Source organism: Toxotes jaculatrix, chromosome 21 (genome assembly GCF_017976425.1).
Source record: "Toxotes jaculatrix isolate fToxJac2 chromosome 21, fToxJac2.pri, whole genome shotgun sequence".
In the NCBI taxonomy this organism is placed as follows: Eukaryota; Metazoa; Chordata; class Actinopteri; family Toxotidae; genus Toxotes; species Toxotes jaculatrix.
Window position 1 is genome coordinate 12,544,016 of NC_054414.1, and position 18,091 is coordinate 12,562,106.

The 18,091-nt window shown below is 39.8% G+C and overlaps 1 protein-coding gene across 1 annotated transcript in view; it reads right to left on the minus strand.

Moving 5' to 3' along the window:
• Positions 1-18,091, minus strand: part of LOC121201531 (zinc finger protein 385B-like) — a 54,918-nt gene extending 36,827 nt beyond the window's left edge. The window contains exon 1 of the mRNA XM_041067408.1: positions 17,994-18,091. Within this exon, the coding sequence (XP_040923342.1) occupies positions 17,994-18,036 (43 nt within the window). The 5' untranslated portion in view covers positions 18,037-18,091. The remainder of the gene's footprint in view (positions 1-17,993) is intronic.

Genomic DNA, 18,091 nt, shown 5'->3' on the forward strand with positions numbered 1-18,091 from the left:
ATGGAAACAGACTGACAGTGAAAAAAAACAAAACATACAGAGCAATGTTTTTCTGTGGAAATAAAATTATTGTTGTCCATTATGTTTGTTGACTTGTTGGTAAATGTGATAGAAGTGATAAAAACTCATTTCATCAAGCCGATTCAACATTAACAAGCATCAGTACAAGGTTTGATGTCCAACAGGAACAACACAGCATCTACCAACAGTACGCATTACAATTAAACACAGTCAGCACAAAACAGTGCATCACATCATGTTCCAAAACACTTAATTTGAAAAAGATAAAATTTTTTGTTAGAGTGTGACTCACTATAAATAGTTAAATACTGCCAGCAAAAGATACAAGTAAATCTAAACATTACTGTACACACAATTTAAAATATGAATTTGTTTTTCTGCACTCTGGTACTACAGCATCACATGTGAATCCTACTGACAAGTTTTTTGACATACAGTGAAGCAGAATGAGCTACTTACTGGTCGTATTATCCATATAGGAGATATTAGCTCAGTCTAGTAGAAGGGTCTTTATGTGGCATCACATCATGGAATAATGTTGTTTGCTGAGGAGTTTCATGACACAGCTCTGAGAGGAGTTCAAGCATCAGAAACTCAGTAGCTTTATCTGTAAGCGCAGTATCTGTTGTGCTGTCCTCTTGGTAGTGAAGCTATCTGGGCCCAGCAGCTCTTTAAATACCAGCACTCACCAGCCTGGCTGCTGGTCCAGGATGAGGAAAGACCACATCAAAGCCAAGAATATAAAGCACAAGTCGTAAAGGCGGCTTTATGTACTCCCCCTCTCTCTCTGATGTGATAGCCCTTTCACTGTAAAGCTGAAATCATAAACAAATCAGAATGACACCTCGTGCTTGACGTGCGTTTGCTTGGCGAGCTACATTAAGCATGAGAAAATGTCTTATTCATAGTAATGTGTTAAAAATCATTGAGCTATTTCCTCCTGTCCCTGCTGTAAATAATCAGCAGCCACCCCAATGTTACTGCAATACATGTACAACAGACTGATCTCCTGACGTCTTCTTGCGTCTGCCATTGACTCTGTTTCTCCACCTGAGCACCAAGAATGCTTCATCACACTTGTCACTGCTGTTATTTAACTCCGCGTTGTGATGGAAAAGGTTCGAAATACTCAATACCAAGACATCCTGCATCTTGTACAAAGGCTTCCAACTAATGATTCTTGTCATCGGCCAAACAATCAACACAGCAAGAAAACATAACATAGTTCATCTGCCTTTAAGTCTCATCTATTTGTTTAACACTCCACTAACTTTCCCAGCCAACAGCATGCTCGACATCTTTTCTTTATGGCCTAAGACAGCTGCATGGAAATGACCTGTCAACTTCGTAAACTACTCTATCAAGGCACTCACTAATAGCTACAGTGCAATGTTCTCCGCATGGGTGCCTACATAAATGAAAACTCATTCATTTTGTCCTTTGACATACATATGGTGCAAATAAAGTTTAGTCTGTAACGGAAACAAGAAGCTAAAACCACTGCTTAAGATGTTACCCTGTTGTTTCAACTACACTGCTGCTTCTTAATCCAAGCTTCCATGAGGGTTTTCCTGATGCTAATGTGGCTAGTGGACAGAGGCTAACAGCTGGAAGCATCAGCAGTTATATCAAGTCCAGCCAAGTGGATACTGACCTGATAGGCAGCTTTGAAACTGGCAACCTGTTCAGCCTGTTTGCCCCCAAGCTGCTGTGCCCATCTGTATGATGTGCCGCCTGCCTTGATGTGCTGTTGTTTCACGCTGGGGGCGAACTTGTTTATCACTGAGCTTTGACAAATGAGGGATTGCTGCAAGAAAAAGGTTTGGCACTGTGAAGTCTGAAAGAGTTATTTGGAATAATACACTATCAAAGTTTTTTCTTCAGAAACCTTCAAATGTTTGTATGAAGTGGTTACAAAATGAATGGGTGTTCTGCAGCTGAAAGAGCTTTTCATTTTGACTTATGTTCAATTTCATGAAAAACATCTCGTTCCATTTTTAAATCACATTGATTATATGATAAAATTACTTGTCAGCCTGTGGATCATCGTCCTATATTATCTCAAGGGGACACAGTACAGCGTGGCACTTCTCTATAAATAGCTTCACTTAATTCCCTGCAACAGTATATCTATTACACTATAAAGGCTACGTGGCTATGAAATGTTATTTTTTTTTGCTCTTTAACTGTACACTCTGCCATCTGTCTCGATACAATCAAAGCCTGCTGAATTATTAATTAATCACACTCAACTACAAGGCGGCCTAAGAATATATTTCGGAGAACCAAGTCCTCTATTTAGATTGGCCTTTAAGAATTAAGACAGAGTGAATTCAACTCCCCTTCAGGCTATTAATTCACCCCAACCTGTGAACTTTTGCTGCTCTTTCTGCCGTGTGATCTAGGGAACTTCCTGGAATTAGGAGGTCTAATCCAGATGTGTTAAGAGGTGGACCATAGCCTACAGCACCTATATGAAAGGCAGCTGTTAATGGGATGGTTTGGCGTAGGCATATACTCTTTCAAAAATGGCTTTGCTCCAGACACTGAAGCCAAGATGCGTTCCCTCGCTGCCACACCTGTCATCGCTGTTCCATTACGTTGACAACAGGCGACAGCAGATTACCCGTTTGGCCTGACATGGAAAAACTGGACAGTGGAGGGAATATGAGTAATAATCTTGTTGTTCGTAGTAGGATATATTTACTAAGTGATGAGTGTGTCTAAGTACAAAAAATTTAGATCACGATTACTTACAGACACTGGATGCCCCACACAAAACCCCAGCACCTATACAGTGCTTTACCGAGCCTTCAAGTTAATTACAGCTGTGTCGCTAGGCAACCCCGCACATCCCATGTGAAGATGAATTTGAACCTTTTCCACACACAAATTGCAGCTCAATTATGCTGTAATTTTTTTTTGCAGGAAAAGGAAAGAAATGGACAAAATGCCTCATTTTACAGAATGGTGGATGAAGAAATGTGTTTAGTTCGCACTGTACAATTTGCAGAGAGCTGAAATCTAAAAGAGCAAAGTGAAGTGCAGTCTGATAACATATGATGTATTGATCTCCGCTCTTTGACGTGGATGAACTACATTATAGAACAATGCTTCAATGGTTATGCTACATGGTGCAATTTTCAAGTTTGCTCACAATTTTCAGCCAGATTTCTTCTTCTCCCTTACACCTGTAGCACTGACAGTCCGCATTCCAGCAAAAAAAAAAAAAAAAAAAATCATGACTACAGTCAGCCAAGCAATCAGAGTGTGTGTCTGTCTCTCAAAGGTGCAAGGAAAAAACAAACTAGAATTACTGCCTCCACCAACCAGCGAAATATGGTCACAAACCCGCCTTATATTCCAGGGTTATGACCAGAACAGTATTTTTGAAGAGCTTTATAATGTTATGTGAAAGTGATCTTTGACCCCATGGAAATAAAATGTCATCACTTCATCATTGTATCCTGTAAGACATTTGTGAGAAGGTTCGTCACAATTAGCATATGAATTCTTGAGTTGTGGCCAATAACTGCTTTTGAGAGGTCACAGTGACCTTTGACCACCAAATTCTAATCAGTTCATCCTTGAGTCCAACTGAACGTGAACGCCAAATGTAGTGAAATTCCCTCCAGGCGTTCCTAATGTACTGCATTCACAAGAATGAGACAAAAAAAAAAAAAGCCCAAACATTCTGTGATTGCAATTTATGGAGTAAAAGGATTTTCTTCTTTTCTTTGTGTTACATGATAGTAAACAGAAAACCTGTGGGTTTGGGAGTGATGGTCAGACTAAACAAATAATTTGAAGATAACAAATTACACACAGTGAAACTTATGATGTACATTTGTCATTATTTTCTGACATTTTACAGACAAAACAATTAATTGAGAAAATGATCAGCAGAATAATTTATAATTAAAATAATCTTTAGTTGCAGCTCTTATATAAAAACCCACGTGCCATGTTAGAATGTGGTAAAATAAAAGCTTTTCTTGTGTGTGAGTGCGAGAATGTTTCTCTTGTTGTGCATGTAAAACAAGGATAACAAAGATTTCTTTATTAAGGAAGAAGCTCAAAGAGAAGCATGACTCACCTGGAAGACTTAACGAAGCATAAATGCTCACACACAGAAACCCACAGGTGCATTCAAGACATTAGCGTTCAAAAACACACACTATGCCCCTCAGAACAAAATACACACACACACACGCACTGTACACACTTTATATATGTATACCATACAGACACAACTGTGTTGGCACACATAATCCTACAGTGCGACTGGTCTTTTGTGTGTCAGATCTCCATGACAAGGTCATTTGCAAATGTTCCACTCATATAATGCAGTGATTCACTCTGTTAGGTAAGTGAGTGGGAGCTGTTAAGAGGGTGCATATTTTTAGTCTCTGCATTTCCCTTTGACTCAGCTGGTACTGGGAACATGGGGCAATGACGCTGTGTATATGCATTTAGGTGTACGTAAGATGAAAGCAGTGGCATACATTTTCATAGACCATGTAGGGTATTCCGTAAGTTGAACAAATAATAAAACTTAGTGAAATAATAAAAACGAAAAAAAGGGTAATTAAAGTCTTATCTTGAGTAACCAAACATCGTATCATATCTTTGCTTGAATACATTTCTCACTCAAGCTACTGCATACGGTCTGCATGAATTTATTACATGTCATAAAACTGAAGTGATTATAGGATATATCTTCTGGACACTTACAGCTCAATCTGGTGTTTAACTACATCAAAAATAATAAATGTGGCAACAATTACAGCAGTAAATTGTTTTCACAATTCATGTGAAAATACACAATCATGGACACACACACAAATACGCTCCTCTGTTGTAGCTTGGCCGGGTTCCCGACAAATGCCTTTACTGGTTTGGCATCCATTTTATAGACACCTCAAAGCATTTGTCAGATAACACACACACACACACACACACATTACTACCTTACCAACAGCAGACTGTCAGACTAGGCTGACCAAGTGGGGACCACAATATCTAGTTATATTGGAAAAAAAAATTAAGATACACTACTTTTATTTAAGGTTTTCTCTCATAATATAACTATATGATCTATAAACACTACATTTTCAGTAAAGCCTCGGCCACTTGTGGTTCTCCATCCCATTAATTACTGCTTCTGTCTCTTGGGGGGTCAGCCTTCTCTTTGGGTGTTGGACTGAGCCTCATAAATATTGAACCCACATCCACTGAAGTTAAGCAGTGCTCTAACATACCAAGTTAGGTCAGAGACACGTGACGTCCATTTCTGAGAGTCCCCAAGTCTTTCATCTGGGTGTGGGACTTCAAAAATCACCAAAGATTGAACACCACAGACTCAAAACTTCAGAGCTGTCCTCTAACACCTTGAGCTGTTTGGTCAAAAAGCACTGTATGTCTTGAAGCATGCCCCGTGATAGACTGGCAACCTGTTCAGCTTGCTTGTACCCCGCCTCTCACCCATTGACAGCTGGAATTGGCTCCACTCCGTGTGACACCCTTAAAAGATCTACAGAGCTCACTGAGTAAGAGACCATTTGGTAGCTTTTGAAGTCCAATGTCCAAAGGAAAGAGTAAAGTCTCTCAGAAATACAGATCAAATACGTCAGAGAGTTGAAGTAATATACTCTGTAGGTTTGAGGTCTTGTGTTCAAACCTCAAGTCCAATATCAGAAGTAAACACTAAACACAAGTGCTGTTGGAAATAGCTTGTGGTGTTGAAGGGCTGCTTGGAAGATTTGAGGCTGCGAGTTCAACCTTAATACACATAATTGCATGGACCTCAAAACCTCACAGGTCCACTGTGGGTGAGCATGTAGCGACGGCAAGCACCGATGTTGGGTAGGTACGCAAGCACACACAGACACACGCCACTTTCTGTAGCAGGAGATTAGGTCCAATGTTAAACAAAGAGGCAGAGCAGGTTTCTGACATGCCAGCTCTTTAATTAGACCACTGGTATCTGAGGACACAGATACCACTACACGCACACACGTAAACACACTCTAGCTCTCAGAGGAGCTATAGAACATCGGTGAGAACAATAATCAAATATACAGTGTCAAATATGCTCATTGTGAACGCAAACACACAGTAATAAACCTGCTCCAGCTAAGTGTTTGTAATCCAAGTTGCTTGTCTGCCTAGTGTTTGTCACAGAGAGAGAGTGCGACAGACAGATAAGAGGTGGAGCCGCCAATCAGCTGTCACCTTCTCTGATGTGTTGTGAGGCTCCACAGGCCCAGACAGCCCTGCATGACACCTCTTTGGGTAAGTATTGTACAGTATTTGCCAACACAGGCTACTCAACCAATCCAACAGGCTTGATGAATATTAAAATCCATTAGCCGGCCACTAGATAAATGAATAATGCAAAGTTTAAAGCAGCTTCTTGTTAAATCCAAATCCTTTTATTTTAAAAATACTGTTAATCTTGTAGTTTTAACCCCTTACAGTAATCACAGTGAAATAAAGACATTATCCCCGACCTGGTTTTGTGACACAGTTTTCTATGATGCACATGGTGATTTTCTGTGACACTGAGAGCTGCTGTCTGTTCCTGCTACTAATTTGCGTAAGGCTAAATTGATGGAGAAACAGTGGTATGGCCCTTTAATGTAATTTAATGTAATGACAGGACATAAAGGACATAACAATGCACATCTCATTGTGGCTAAAACCCTTGCTAAGCACTCAGTTCTGTGATTTAAAAAAAAAAAAAAAAAAAAAAAGAGGAGAGGAGAGGAGCAGAGGACATGGGATCAAGCCAAGGATGAAGAATGGTGCAACAGGATAGGAGAGGAGAGGACGTTGGGAAAACCTAAATGGGACAGAGGAGCTCAATCAAACAGTGTTATTTTTATATATACCCAAACTAAAGGCAGTAGGTAGACCGACCGACGCACAAGATAGACGGAAAAGTGAAAAAAATCAGGGTCGGGCAAATTCGGGAAACTGGGACACTGGGAAACTTGGGAAGGACATTTTTTTTTTTTTTGGTATCTGGAGGGAGGTACTGCACTCCAACCAAGGGCAACCGCAATTGTGGGCATCTGTCATCGGCCATCTGGGAGAACCCTAAGGCTGCTGTGGGGACCAAAGCAAATGTGACCTTAGCATGAACGACAGTAGTGCAGCGGAACAATAACAGTGCTTAGAGTCACAACAGAGGAAAAAAGCAATATCCATACAGCATTCAAACCAAGACTTTGGTTTTAATACACCTGGTGTTCATGCTAAGGTAGGGTGGCTGCTGGCTCCAGTTAAATACTGTATTTACTGTACAGACATGAGTGTAGTATTTTTTCCTCAACTCTAGATGAGAAAGCAAATGTGTAATTCCCAAATATTCCTTTAAGTAAAGATGATATTTCTTATTTTTACAACATTTATATTATTTATATTATATTTTCATAATCCTCTGCTTTCGTTATGTGTTACTCTAAGAAACTCAGAACAAGGAACCAATTTTCCATTTCAAATTCTCAAATTTGACTACAGTACGAGAGGGGACAGGAATTACAAAGGCTACAGACTCAGGGAGAAAGATGAATGATGACCCAAGACAAAGGTTGCACTTTCTAGCGACAGCAACCACCAGGAGGACCAAATTTGTTAGTTTAATAAACTGAATCACTTATTTTGTTACATATTAAATCAAACTTTGTGAATTATAACATCCCTAACAAATACCCTTAAAAGTTAAAAATAAAGTAAATAAAAGGAATGTAAATAAGGTTGCAAACCAAATAATTTTTTTGCCAAATAAACAAGGTTTTGATGACGAAACCTGACAAATCCCCTTTGAAAGCAATACCAAACACTCGATCGTCCCCATGGGGAAATTTATCATGGACTATAGTGCACATGTGTAACCACCTCCATAGTAATATAAAAAGAAAACCAACAACATATAAACAATGCAGCACATTCTGCGGCAGATCACAACCACAGACTTCATATATTGCACATTACACACACATATTGTACATTTTTCAGAGCCCGTTTTAAGTCCCTGTAGCCTCAAGCGACATTATTTAAAATTTTAACTGAGGTAGACACAAATGAGTTTTTACAATGGTTAAGTTTACACTGGGGGATTTGTGAGCTTTCATTGCTTAGCCCTCAAACCACCCAACATACTATATGTCAGCACATGCTTTAAATGAATTAAATATGGCTACTTTTAAAGTTCTTCCCAACAGGTTGAGAGACATGCAAATATGGCGAGGGAGCACTGATTACAAAGGGATGGATTAGTTGGGACGACTGTGCTGTTCTCTTTTTCTGACAGGGAGATGTGGGCTGTTGAAGGGATCGGCCTGCAGTCAGCTGTAATCCTCTTCCTTCCTTCCACGCTCAAAACAAGACTTGACCTAAATTCTCTTTAATAGTTTTGGGTACATTTAACAAATGGGAGCTTATTGCAAGAATTAGCATGGCTAAGAGATACAGTATGTGGCGTATCAAACATTTCCTGTGCTGTACATCCGGCTAACGACAAGGAAATTAACACACTAGCTGATTGGAGATTTCATGTGGTTTTGCTACTTTAAGATGCAAAACCACAGATTTTTGTTCTATTTCATATAGATTCTGTGCTTGTTCATCTTCAAATTATACAGAAATTATATACACATATTTTATGTTGAAGGTTAAAGTCTGCTAAGAAACTTGAGTGTGATTTATTCTTCATTACATTATACTTGTTTCTCTAATTGAGAGATTTTCAAACTACAAAATGTGTAAGATTAGTATCACTTTATGTACTTTGTAGTTTCAGACCTAGCGTGCTGAGTCTTGGAGATGCCAAGCTACTTCTGCTGCAGTCAGTTTGATCTCATTTAAGAGAGTTATTTAATTAGCTCAGTGTCTAATGTCTGTGGCCGTTTCAGTTAGTTTTCTCTGCCCATCCCAGCAGTATCTTTTCTTTTTTATTTTGTCTTTGGTCTGTGTGTGCGGCCTATTTTTCTCTCTAATGGATGTTGACCTGACACAGACATCGGAGATCAAAACTTTGCCTCATTTAATTTTTTTGTTCAGGGTGTGGACAGCCTCTATTTTCTTTTGTTTGCTACGTTTCTCTTGCATTTGTTAAATGCTGAGCTGAAACAATTAGTTGATCTATCAATTAGTCAACAGTTTAGATAACTGATTAATTAATAGGTATTTGTATTTTAGGCATTTGTTTTAAGCAAAAATGCTAAAATAGGTACCAGCTTCCCAAACATGAATATTTGGTGGTTTTCTTTGTATCCTGTGACAGTAAATTTAATATTGATTATAATTATAATATTGGTAGGTATTTTTCCATATTTTTCACAGTTTATTGACTAAGCCATGAACATGAGCTTTTTCCTCACATCTCACAGCCTTTTAATAGTGAGGAAGTATTTTCCTGGCACCTTGTGAAAACAGTTTCAAGTGATATTTATGGTGAAAAAGTCATTATTCAAAGGTTTCAGTTTCCAACAGTCTTTACACACCGTACTTGCTGTCTGGCTTAACAATCCTATCTCCTACAAGTATATCTTGTTTATAAATAGTTGTTCCACCTTTTTACGTGGATTTCCAAACACCAGCTTGCCAAAGGCATATATCGAACTGTCAGGGTAGTGGGTTGTTGGGTCCATTATAACTCTTCAAGATATAAATTCTGAAAATAACCTTGGTTACAAACTTGGCATTGAAAACAACTCTGGCAGCTATTTGAGGAATATCAACAAAAGACTATTCGTGACACACGTGTGTGAACACGTGTTTACATTTGGGAAGGACCCCAGGGCCGAGCAGGGTTAAGCCACTTTCTGCCTGTTTTCCCTTTGGGCTTTGTCCTCCTGGCAGCTCTCAGATCAGTAACTCCGTGACACTGATAATACAGGATGAAGCAAGGACTTCTGGCATCTCAATCACAGAGACATGCACCTTATCTTAGTCTGCCTCTCTCTCTCCTTTTTTTTTTTCAAGCTTTGGCACCAAGTTATAATCTCACTGTTTCTAGAACTTCAAACAAAATGCTAAATATGTTTATGTTAAATGATGGGATGCCAAGCTGAGAATCCTTCCATTTGGAGGGGAAACGTATGCTTTCCATGTGGAGTGATAGCAGGAGGTGGGAGGAGGGAGGCAGGGATGACTAATGTGGATGACTAAGAGATGTGTTCAGGGTGCTTTTCCATGTCATTTGTCTAGGCCATGTCTAGCTCATCACTTGATAAATATACATTGTGTGGAGCTGATGTTGAGACCCCTGTGTAACGATTGTATTTTTCATTTCCTTTTTCCCCCATTTTTCATATAGAAGGCACAGAGTGAGCAAACTATAGAACAATAGGAGAAAATATATGATTGTTCACAACGTAATCGCTGAATGATTTTTTCCGCAGCAATGCCCAAAACACATGAATATAATGTATAGAAACTGCACAAAGTAAAAATAATGTAAAAGAAAGAAAAGCAGCAAATCATAATATTGGAGAAGCTGTTTAGTTCTTGTATAAAGGTTCTATGTATTATTATGCTGATTCTTGGCTACCTGCATTAGTAATTATCCAAACAGACTTTAGATTACATTACTTTTCACAGCAGTGAGAATCACTGAGGTATCTAATCACATGGTGAAGAAATTCAATGGTGTTTTATTTCTGGAGCAAATCATCCCAGTGTTGACAGATGACTGCAGATAAGATCGCTGCTCTTTCTCGCTCCAATTCCCCTAATCATCCATCCTCCAAGTTCTTATCTGTGCTGACTCCTATTGGAAACCTGACAGGCTAAATTGGATTGACTTTTAATTAGGTGCACTCCCCAGGTAAAATGGGTCTAATTGCCTGAATTATCTCGCTGGCTCCTTATGGTGGTAGGGCAAGAAGAAGCACCTGGATGGCTTTTCCAACAAATAAACCAGTCAGTTAAATCAGTTTGAAAAAATCTTATCACAGAGGAGATTTTGAGGCAGTTAAGGCTGTCTAACCAAATAATACTGACATCATGTAATATAATTTGTGGCCTGAGTAGCTTTAGTGTTTGATGAAGCCTAAATTTTTCATGCAAGGTGGTTGTTGATTTGAGTTGATAATTCTCATCAGTGGGGGATAGGCTTCAGCTCCCCCGCGACCCTGACACAAGATTAAGTGGTAGAAAATGAATGAATGAATTCTCATCAGTGGCTTCATCACTACAAGTAACCAAAGTCATGTGACCCACTGTTAGCATAAAGATATTGAAAGGACACTGAATTTGCCTGTTTCCCCTGTTTCACTCATTGCTCTCGGGGAAACTCAAGTTATGAATTAAATCAAATATAACATCGTAAAACAACGACCAAGACCAATGAAAAGAAAAAACGACCTGATTTTTACTTCATCATTACAGCTGAGACACTGCATAGACATCAGATGATTCTTAAAACTGAACCCGACATATAACCGAGACCAAAGGTGGAAAAGCAAGTCTGAAAATTCCTGAGGACAGTTCTCCAGTCCCTACACACTTCAGTGCAAAAACATAAATTTTAACTGCTATACTCGAGCTGAGAGCTCTATGACCAGAGTGTCATCTTTTTCTCCGGAGTGAAATGCTCCATGAGAAACTGCACCGTTGCAGACAAACACTTCTTGAGATTACCCTGCTTATTCAAATTATACATAAAGCATTTCCTCTACCATACAGAGGCAGCAAGAAAATGGAAAATATCTGCAACATTTAGTATCAAGCATTGTCAATAAATGAGACCCTTGCGTCACAGTGAGCTGTCATAAAAGAGAAAATATTAAAATGAAAATTCTGCAAGTCATTTTAGTCACATGCCGATGATCGTAACTTGTTAGTGGACAGAACAGTCCAGAGGCTTCACCGTCAGCGCCCTGTGATTCAGCTGTGAGTGAAACGGACAGCACTAAGCAAGCAGCAGAGCAATGCAATAATGGCTCCTTCAATTAACGACCATTTAATTTGGCCTGCTTGACTGGTCTTTGTGTTCAGCAGTAATGGCCATTAGAGAGAATATAACACGCCATTTAATGGAGGAACAAAGAGCAAAATTATTACAGAGTAAGAGGCTGCATGACAAATCAGGTGCAAAGCAAAGTTGTTTGATCTAAGGAAAACCAGGGAGGATGGAAATAGTTTCAAAACGGCAGAGTCACTCCTTTTCTCTGCAAAAACCTGACTTCCAATTTCATCACCTGAAATGTGACTGAATTTTTTAACTGTAGGGCATGAAGACTATTTTCTCACTGTCTGAAGGAATTTAAATACATTTTCTTATTAAGACCAGTATCCAAAACCTGCAGTATGTCAGGATATAAAGTATATAGATACATGAGCTTGTCCTCTTATGTATGTCAGTAGAAAGGATAAGTACCAACTGAACTCATCTGCAGCAACACATTGTCAAGGTTCCCCCTCCCTAAACCTGCCAGAGGGTTTTGCTGTGAGAACTACAAGAAGGCAAAGAACACCAGCACTGGTGTAACAGATCATAATTGGTCATCAACAGTTCAGAGGCCATATTACTGAAAAAGGGCAAAAGCTACAGAGGTGGGGCAAAAAAATCAATTCAGAAAAGAATTGTGATTCTTCTCCTCTTGAATTTACACTGCAGCAACCAGAAGGTGTATCCTGTGCAAACACTTTACACTATTTATAACTTTATCATTAGCTTTGCTGAAGATGAGGGTTAAGTATTTTGTGAATACCTTACGTGCCATGGGCCACAGATGAACTTTAGTAGAGCAGAGAAGTGACCTTCAGGACTAACCAACTAGGCGACCAGCCCACACACACTGCAACGAGTTTCAAAACACACACACACACACACACACAAAGAGAAACATCTTCATACTGCTGCCTGCTGTGTCGAATCTGTACCTGCAATCCAGCCACAGGGGAATGGAGAGGTAATGGACCATACAAAAATTCAACTTCCCACACAGCCCGCGAGGTGTCTGTCCATCCCTCTGTCCATATGACAAGAGCAACTGTCCTTTACTCCATTAGCTGCGTTACATGAGCGTCCACATATAAACCAACAAAACCCCTCTTTTTTGGAGCAGTGCTTGTAAATGTATGTTTGTGTTTATAAATGCAGCTAAGCTGTAATGCCCTCTGCTTAATTCACCAACCAACAGCATTTTGGAAATAATGCGGCTGCAGCATGTGACTGGCATTTCAAAGGCAACTTCACGTTTGCTTTCAAAAAAAAAAAAAAAAAAGGGGAAGGGAGGCAAAGAAATCAAGGGACTCTCTGTGCTACGAGTCTATAATAGTGTACATATTACATGACATGATGACAAGAGGCCCTCTTTATATATACACAAGAGCTTGTTTGTGTGAAAGAGAGGACAGAGTGTGTTTTTTTTTTTGGTATTTCTATGTTTCCTTACAGCCAGTATTTATGTTGTTTTATCTTCAGGTAGATTCTGATTCCCTCACACAAGCTCAACACCTTACAAAAACACTTTTGTGTTTTTCTCAACAGGGAAGCTGATTATCCAGCCTCAGGGAAGTTGATTCATGCTGTCTGTGTAGTGATATATGAGCTACTACTTACTGTAGGTTTAACCAAACATTTGACTCTGTCTTATAGACAGAAAGCCTGTCTTTCCTCAGTTTTCAGTTTATTACGGCCCAGTATTGACCAGCTTGTGTTGTGTCATTACATGTCATCTATTGATCTTTTTTGTGGGCATTTTGACATTTTCGAGGCACCTTGAAGGATTGTTTTTCCACCCTGTTTTTCCAGCTGACGGAGTTGGGGAGGTGGCTTTGCCCTGTCTTCACCTCTAAGCAGCCAAATAAAGATCACAGTTATCAGTCCAGAGGCAGGTTTAAGCCGCCACTGTGTGAAGGAGACTGTCATCTGACTTGTAATGACACAGCCCGAGAGCCATTACGTCTTTGATGGGAGACTTAAGCAGAAATCCATTTCAGTGTGTCTGGGGAGAGGCAGGCTCAGAGGGGGAGGTTTGGGAAGAGCAATCTGTGAGTCTGTTGTGATAAGGTGTACGCTGCACATGCAATTTACTGGTGGAAGCTTCCAGTGAGGATGACGATGGTTCATAATTTCACACACAGTCCATTTCAAATTATCATTGATGACAGATGCACAGAAAGAAGACAGAGGTGATTTGCTGTCTTAATCGTCACGTTTTCCCTGCTAATGTCGGACATCGGCTGAGGAATTGTGTGTTAACAACACGGGCAGGGGGTGAAGCGATAAAATCCTGGGCAGAAAATGGCTGCTGTGGGGAACCGTAGGGAATCACGAACACATAAGCACAGTATTTCTCTTGCCTGTATTTTATATGATTCCGCTTCGTATATATCCACTGAAATGAAAAGGTCTGTCCAGTAGAGCTGAAACAATTAGTCAACAAAATTAATCTACAGATATAATTAAAATGCCAAACGTTTTATGGTTCACAAAAGTGAGGATTTTCTGCCTTTCTGTATTGCACATCATTTTAAATTGAATATCTTTGGGTTTTAGACTTTTTAAACATTTCAACATTTTTACAGAACAAATTAATTGACGAAATAATTACTCGCCTCCCTACTGTTCAAAAGCAAAGACAGTTCAAAAGACAAGTTAAAACACATTAAATCAAATTTACTTGGACTAACTCCAGAGTAAACACAAGCCAGGTTCAATACTACCTTAATAAAACCATATCTCCTTCACTGTCAGAATGGGTCATTAACATGAATGACTGTCCAGAGGCTCCTCAAACAAAGAGAGATCTGTGTGCCAGTTGAGTGTCACAGCCATTAGTCAATACTGAATACTATCAGTAAAACAATTATAAAACACATAAAGAATGCCACATCCTATAGTATAGTATTTGGGAGTACCAATGAGATGTCCCATCATCGTCAGGTCGTACCTATGACAAAAAGCAAAATTCCTCACATGTCAACAAAAAACATGTTTTGTGGGTGATTGTTCCATCCTTGGTGGACTTTATCAGTAGGAGCCACGAGTTCATTGACAGCGAAGGGCTGAAGCTCAAGCTGCTCCCATCCCAATCTCGTTCCACATGATTATTCTCAATTTCACAGCTGATGGTTTTTACTGAGACAGACGGCAGCAGCCAAATGCCAAAGTACAGAGGAGAACGCTCTGAGGTAGGAGAGAAAGTTAGAGAGGGAGAAAAAAGATAGGCTGCTCACTCAACTTCATCACCAATGTTTGGGATAGAAGTAATCTGTGAATGAGACCTATTGCCAGGTGCAGGATGGTGAGGGATGTGGGGCTCTGCTATATCTTGGCTCTGACAATACAAGCCTGGCCGTGATGTGAACCTGAAGAACTGAAGGAAAACTAGCGAGATGCTGGACCTAACTCTGATGCAACCTTAATTTTAATTCTGCAGATCAACTTTTCAATTTATAAAATCCAAACTCAAACCACCTTTGGCATTAATCAAATGTGGTCACACACAGACTGTCCTCGGACTGTAGTCACAAAAGCTGCATCTGTTTACTGTTTGAGTAATGTTTGCTACAAATTACAGTGCCCAGTTGTTCAAGGAAATTATTTAGCCTTTCTTTAAAATTGCATACTTGCATGTGGAAAATTCATCTGCAATTTGCAAGCAACAATCATTTGCAAAACTCTGCCACCTTTTGTGATCTGCATGTGAGCTTTTGTGAAACGGGCCACTGAACCCTCACCGCAAACATGAAGCTCTAAGCACAGGTGACAAGACAAAATGGAGGTCTCCTATAAAGCTTTTGTCCTCTTGTATGAACTAGAAATGCCTTTAAGAAAATTATTGTCCACAAAGCACCAGGCACCAAAATTTTTTGTACCTGCTTAAAAGTTATGAGCTAACCAGACCAGACCTCTCAGGTCATTTAGCTCTGGCGTAGTGAAACTGACATATTTATGCTCCTATTCACTGAAATGGCCTTTTTGATGACTTGAGAAATGCACATACTGTCACTTCTTCGAGAAGCAGCCTCAGAACAATTATCTTTTGCCTTTTAATTTTACTCTAAGTAAGCTTTTGTATTCTTGTTGTGAACATTTCCTTAACATTTTTAATTTAACAGTGTGTATCTCGTGCATGAAATATGTTACATAAATAGTCAGCTTTGCCTTTCTTTAGTGAGCTAGTTTTTTGCATTTGAGTTGTCGTGCTGCCTGGAGAGTGTGAGTCGGGTCCAGCTGTGTACACACCTAAGAGCCCAACAGAATCATCCAAGGTACTAAAAAAAAAATGTACTAACTTTCCCAGCCTCACACCGGAGGAGTGCTAGTGAAAATTACAGCATCACTCTGGGGAGTGGGCAGTAGGAGGCGCGGGATTTGATGAATCAAGGACCTTTTGTTCACAGCGAAAATGACTGCTTGTATGCAGTTGGAGAGAACATCTCTTCGGCGGTGCAGCAGTGCTTGGCAGGCAGGCAAACGTCATTTGGAGCCATTTGGTTTTGAAGCTGACGCAGAGGGGGACGGAGGAGAGAAAGGTCATTTAAAGAGGATGCGGAAGATGATGATGTGGCCAGTGCTGGGTGTTTAAGTGGGTCTACTCTGCCTGAACTGAGTAGCAGCTGAGTACACCATGGCAACACTCACAATAATGACAGTGTGAGACAACACACACATCTACAGCATAGGTAGATACACAGGTCTCAACTGATTTATGACAAGCAGTACTGACACATAAGGTGTTTTATGAGAATACATTGAATGATGTAGCTGACGATGTCTGTTTTTATAGTTGTACAATCATACAGAAATTCACTCTTTTCCTTCTGGGGAGGCCATTTCACCACATTCACAATCAAACCACCAGCTCATACTATTAATGAGCAACACAATCTGCCACCTGAGCTCCAGCCACCCCAGAAAAGTTGCCTCACAAGTAAAGGAATAGCCTAAACATTGAAAACAGGCTGGTAACTGGTAAGAAATTGAGATATTTGTCAGTTGGACTCTACGGTCTCTTGAAGTGCCTAAGGCTAAAGCTGCCTCTTATTTTCAAACTCTGACCTCTAACTTCCAAGCCCAGGAAACTGACACACATAAGCATCTGGAGACATGCACGAGCACACACATTTAGGGCTTGAGCGTAAAAATGTGCATTGCAGCACAAACAGGCAGTCACACCCTGACTGAGACTCTTGTGGGCAGAGCTAATAGATCCTCATACTACAAGGGTACTCCAACTATTAACTTGGCAAACTTAATATCTTTGACCTGTATTAACAGGAGCATAACTGTCAAGAAATTACTTCTTCAGAAATATAACTTAACAGCCAGTATAGTGAACAATGAGGAACACATCTGATGTCTGTACATAAAAAATATATAGTAGTGTTTTTTAACAGTGATTTTACTACTACAATTAAAAATTGGAGACAATAATCATTAGTCTGTTACTTCACCTTTTGAAAAACACCTTGGACTTGGTAGGTGTGACTACTTTAGGTGTGTATTAATCTGTAGCAGATTCAGTTCACATTTTTGGGGGTACTTTATTTTCGGGCTTGAGCAGAAAAACGGTGTCGTCTGTTTAACATTTAACAGAGGGCCAAAAATGTTTGCACCCTGGCACGAAGATTCCTCAAATATTCCTAACAAGTTCTTTCAAGAAATCTAACCACACGTAATCACGTTACTCATGTTGTTGTTGTTGTTTTTGTTGTTGTTTTAAATAGCCGCAGCTGTGCAGCAACACAAGTAGGTGTGTTGAGGAAATGTTTTGTTTATATTAGAAAAGTAAGACACTTGACGCTGTCGCCCTTTCAGGATGAATGGTTTGTCGTCGGTGTACAAATATGTTTTGTTGTGACAGCTTTAGCCAAAACAACTGCATTTTTACCTCATGAAACACAGACATACAGCAGAAACATTTAGTCGACAGAGCAGATCAGCCCACTTGTGCATCAAATCACTCCCAAACAGCTTCGATCGACAGAAATTAAAAGCGTTTTCCTACCTGTGTGAGACGGTTTCCCGGCTTCTCCGTTGCTGCTGTCCATTTCCAGCTGTCACAGATTACAACGCGAGCTCAGCTGCAGGCGTTCCGGTCCCGCG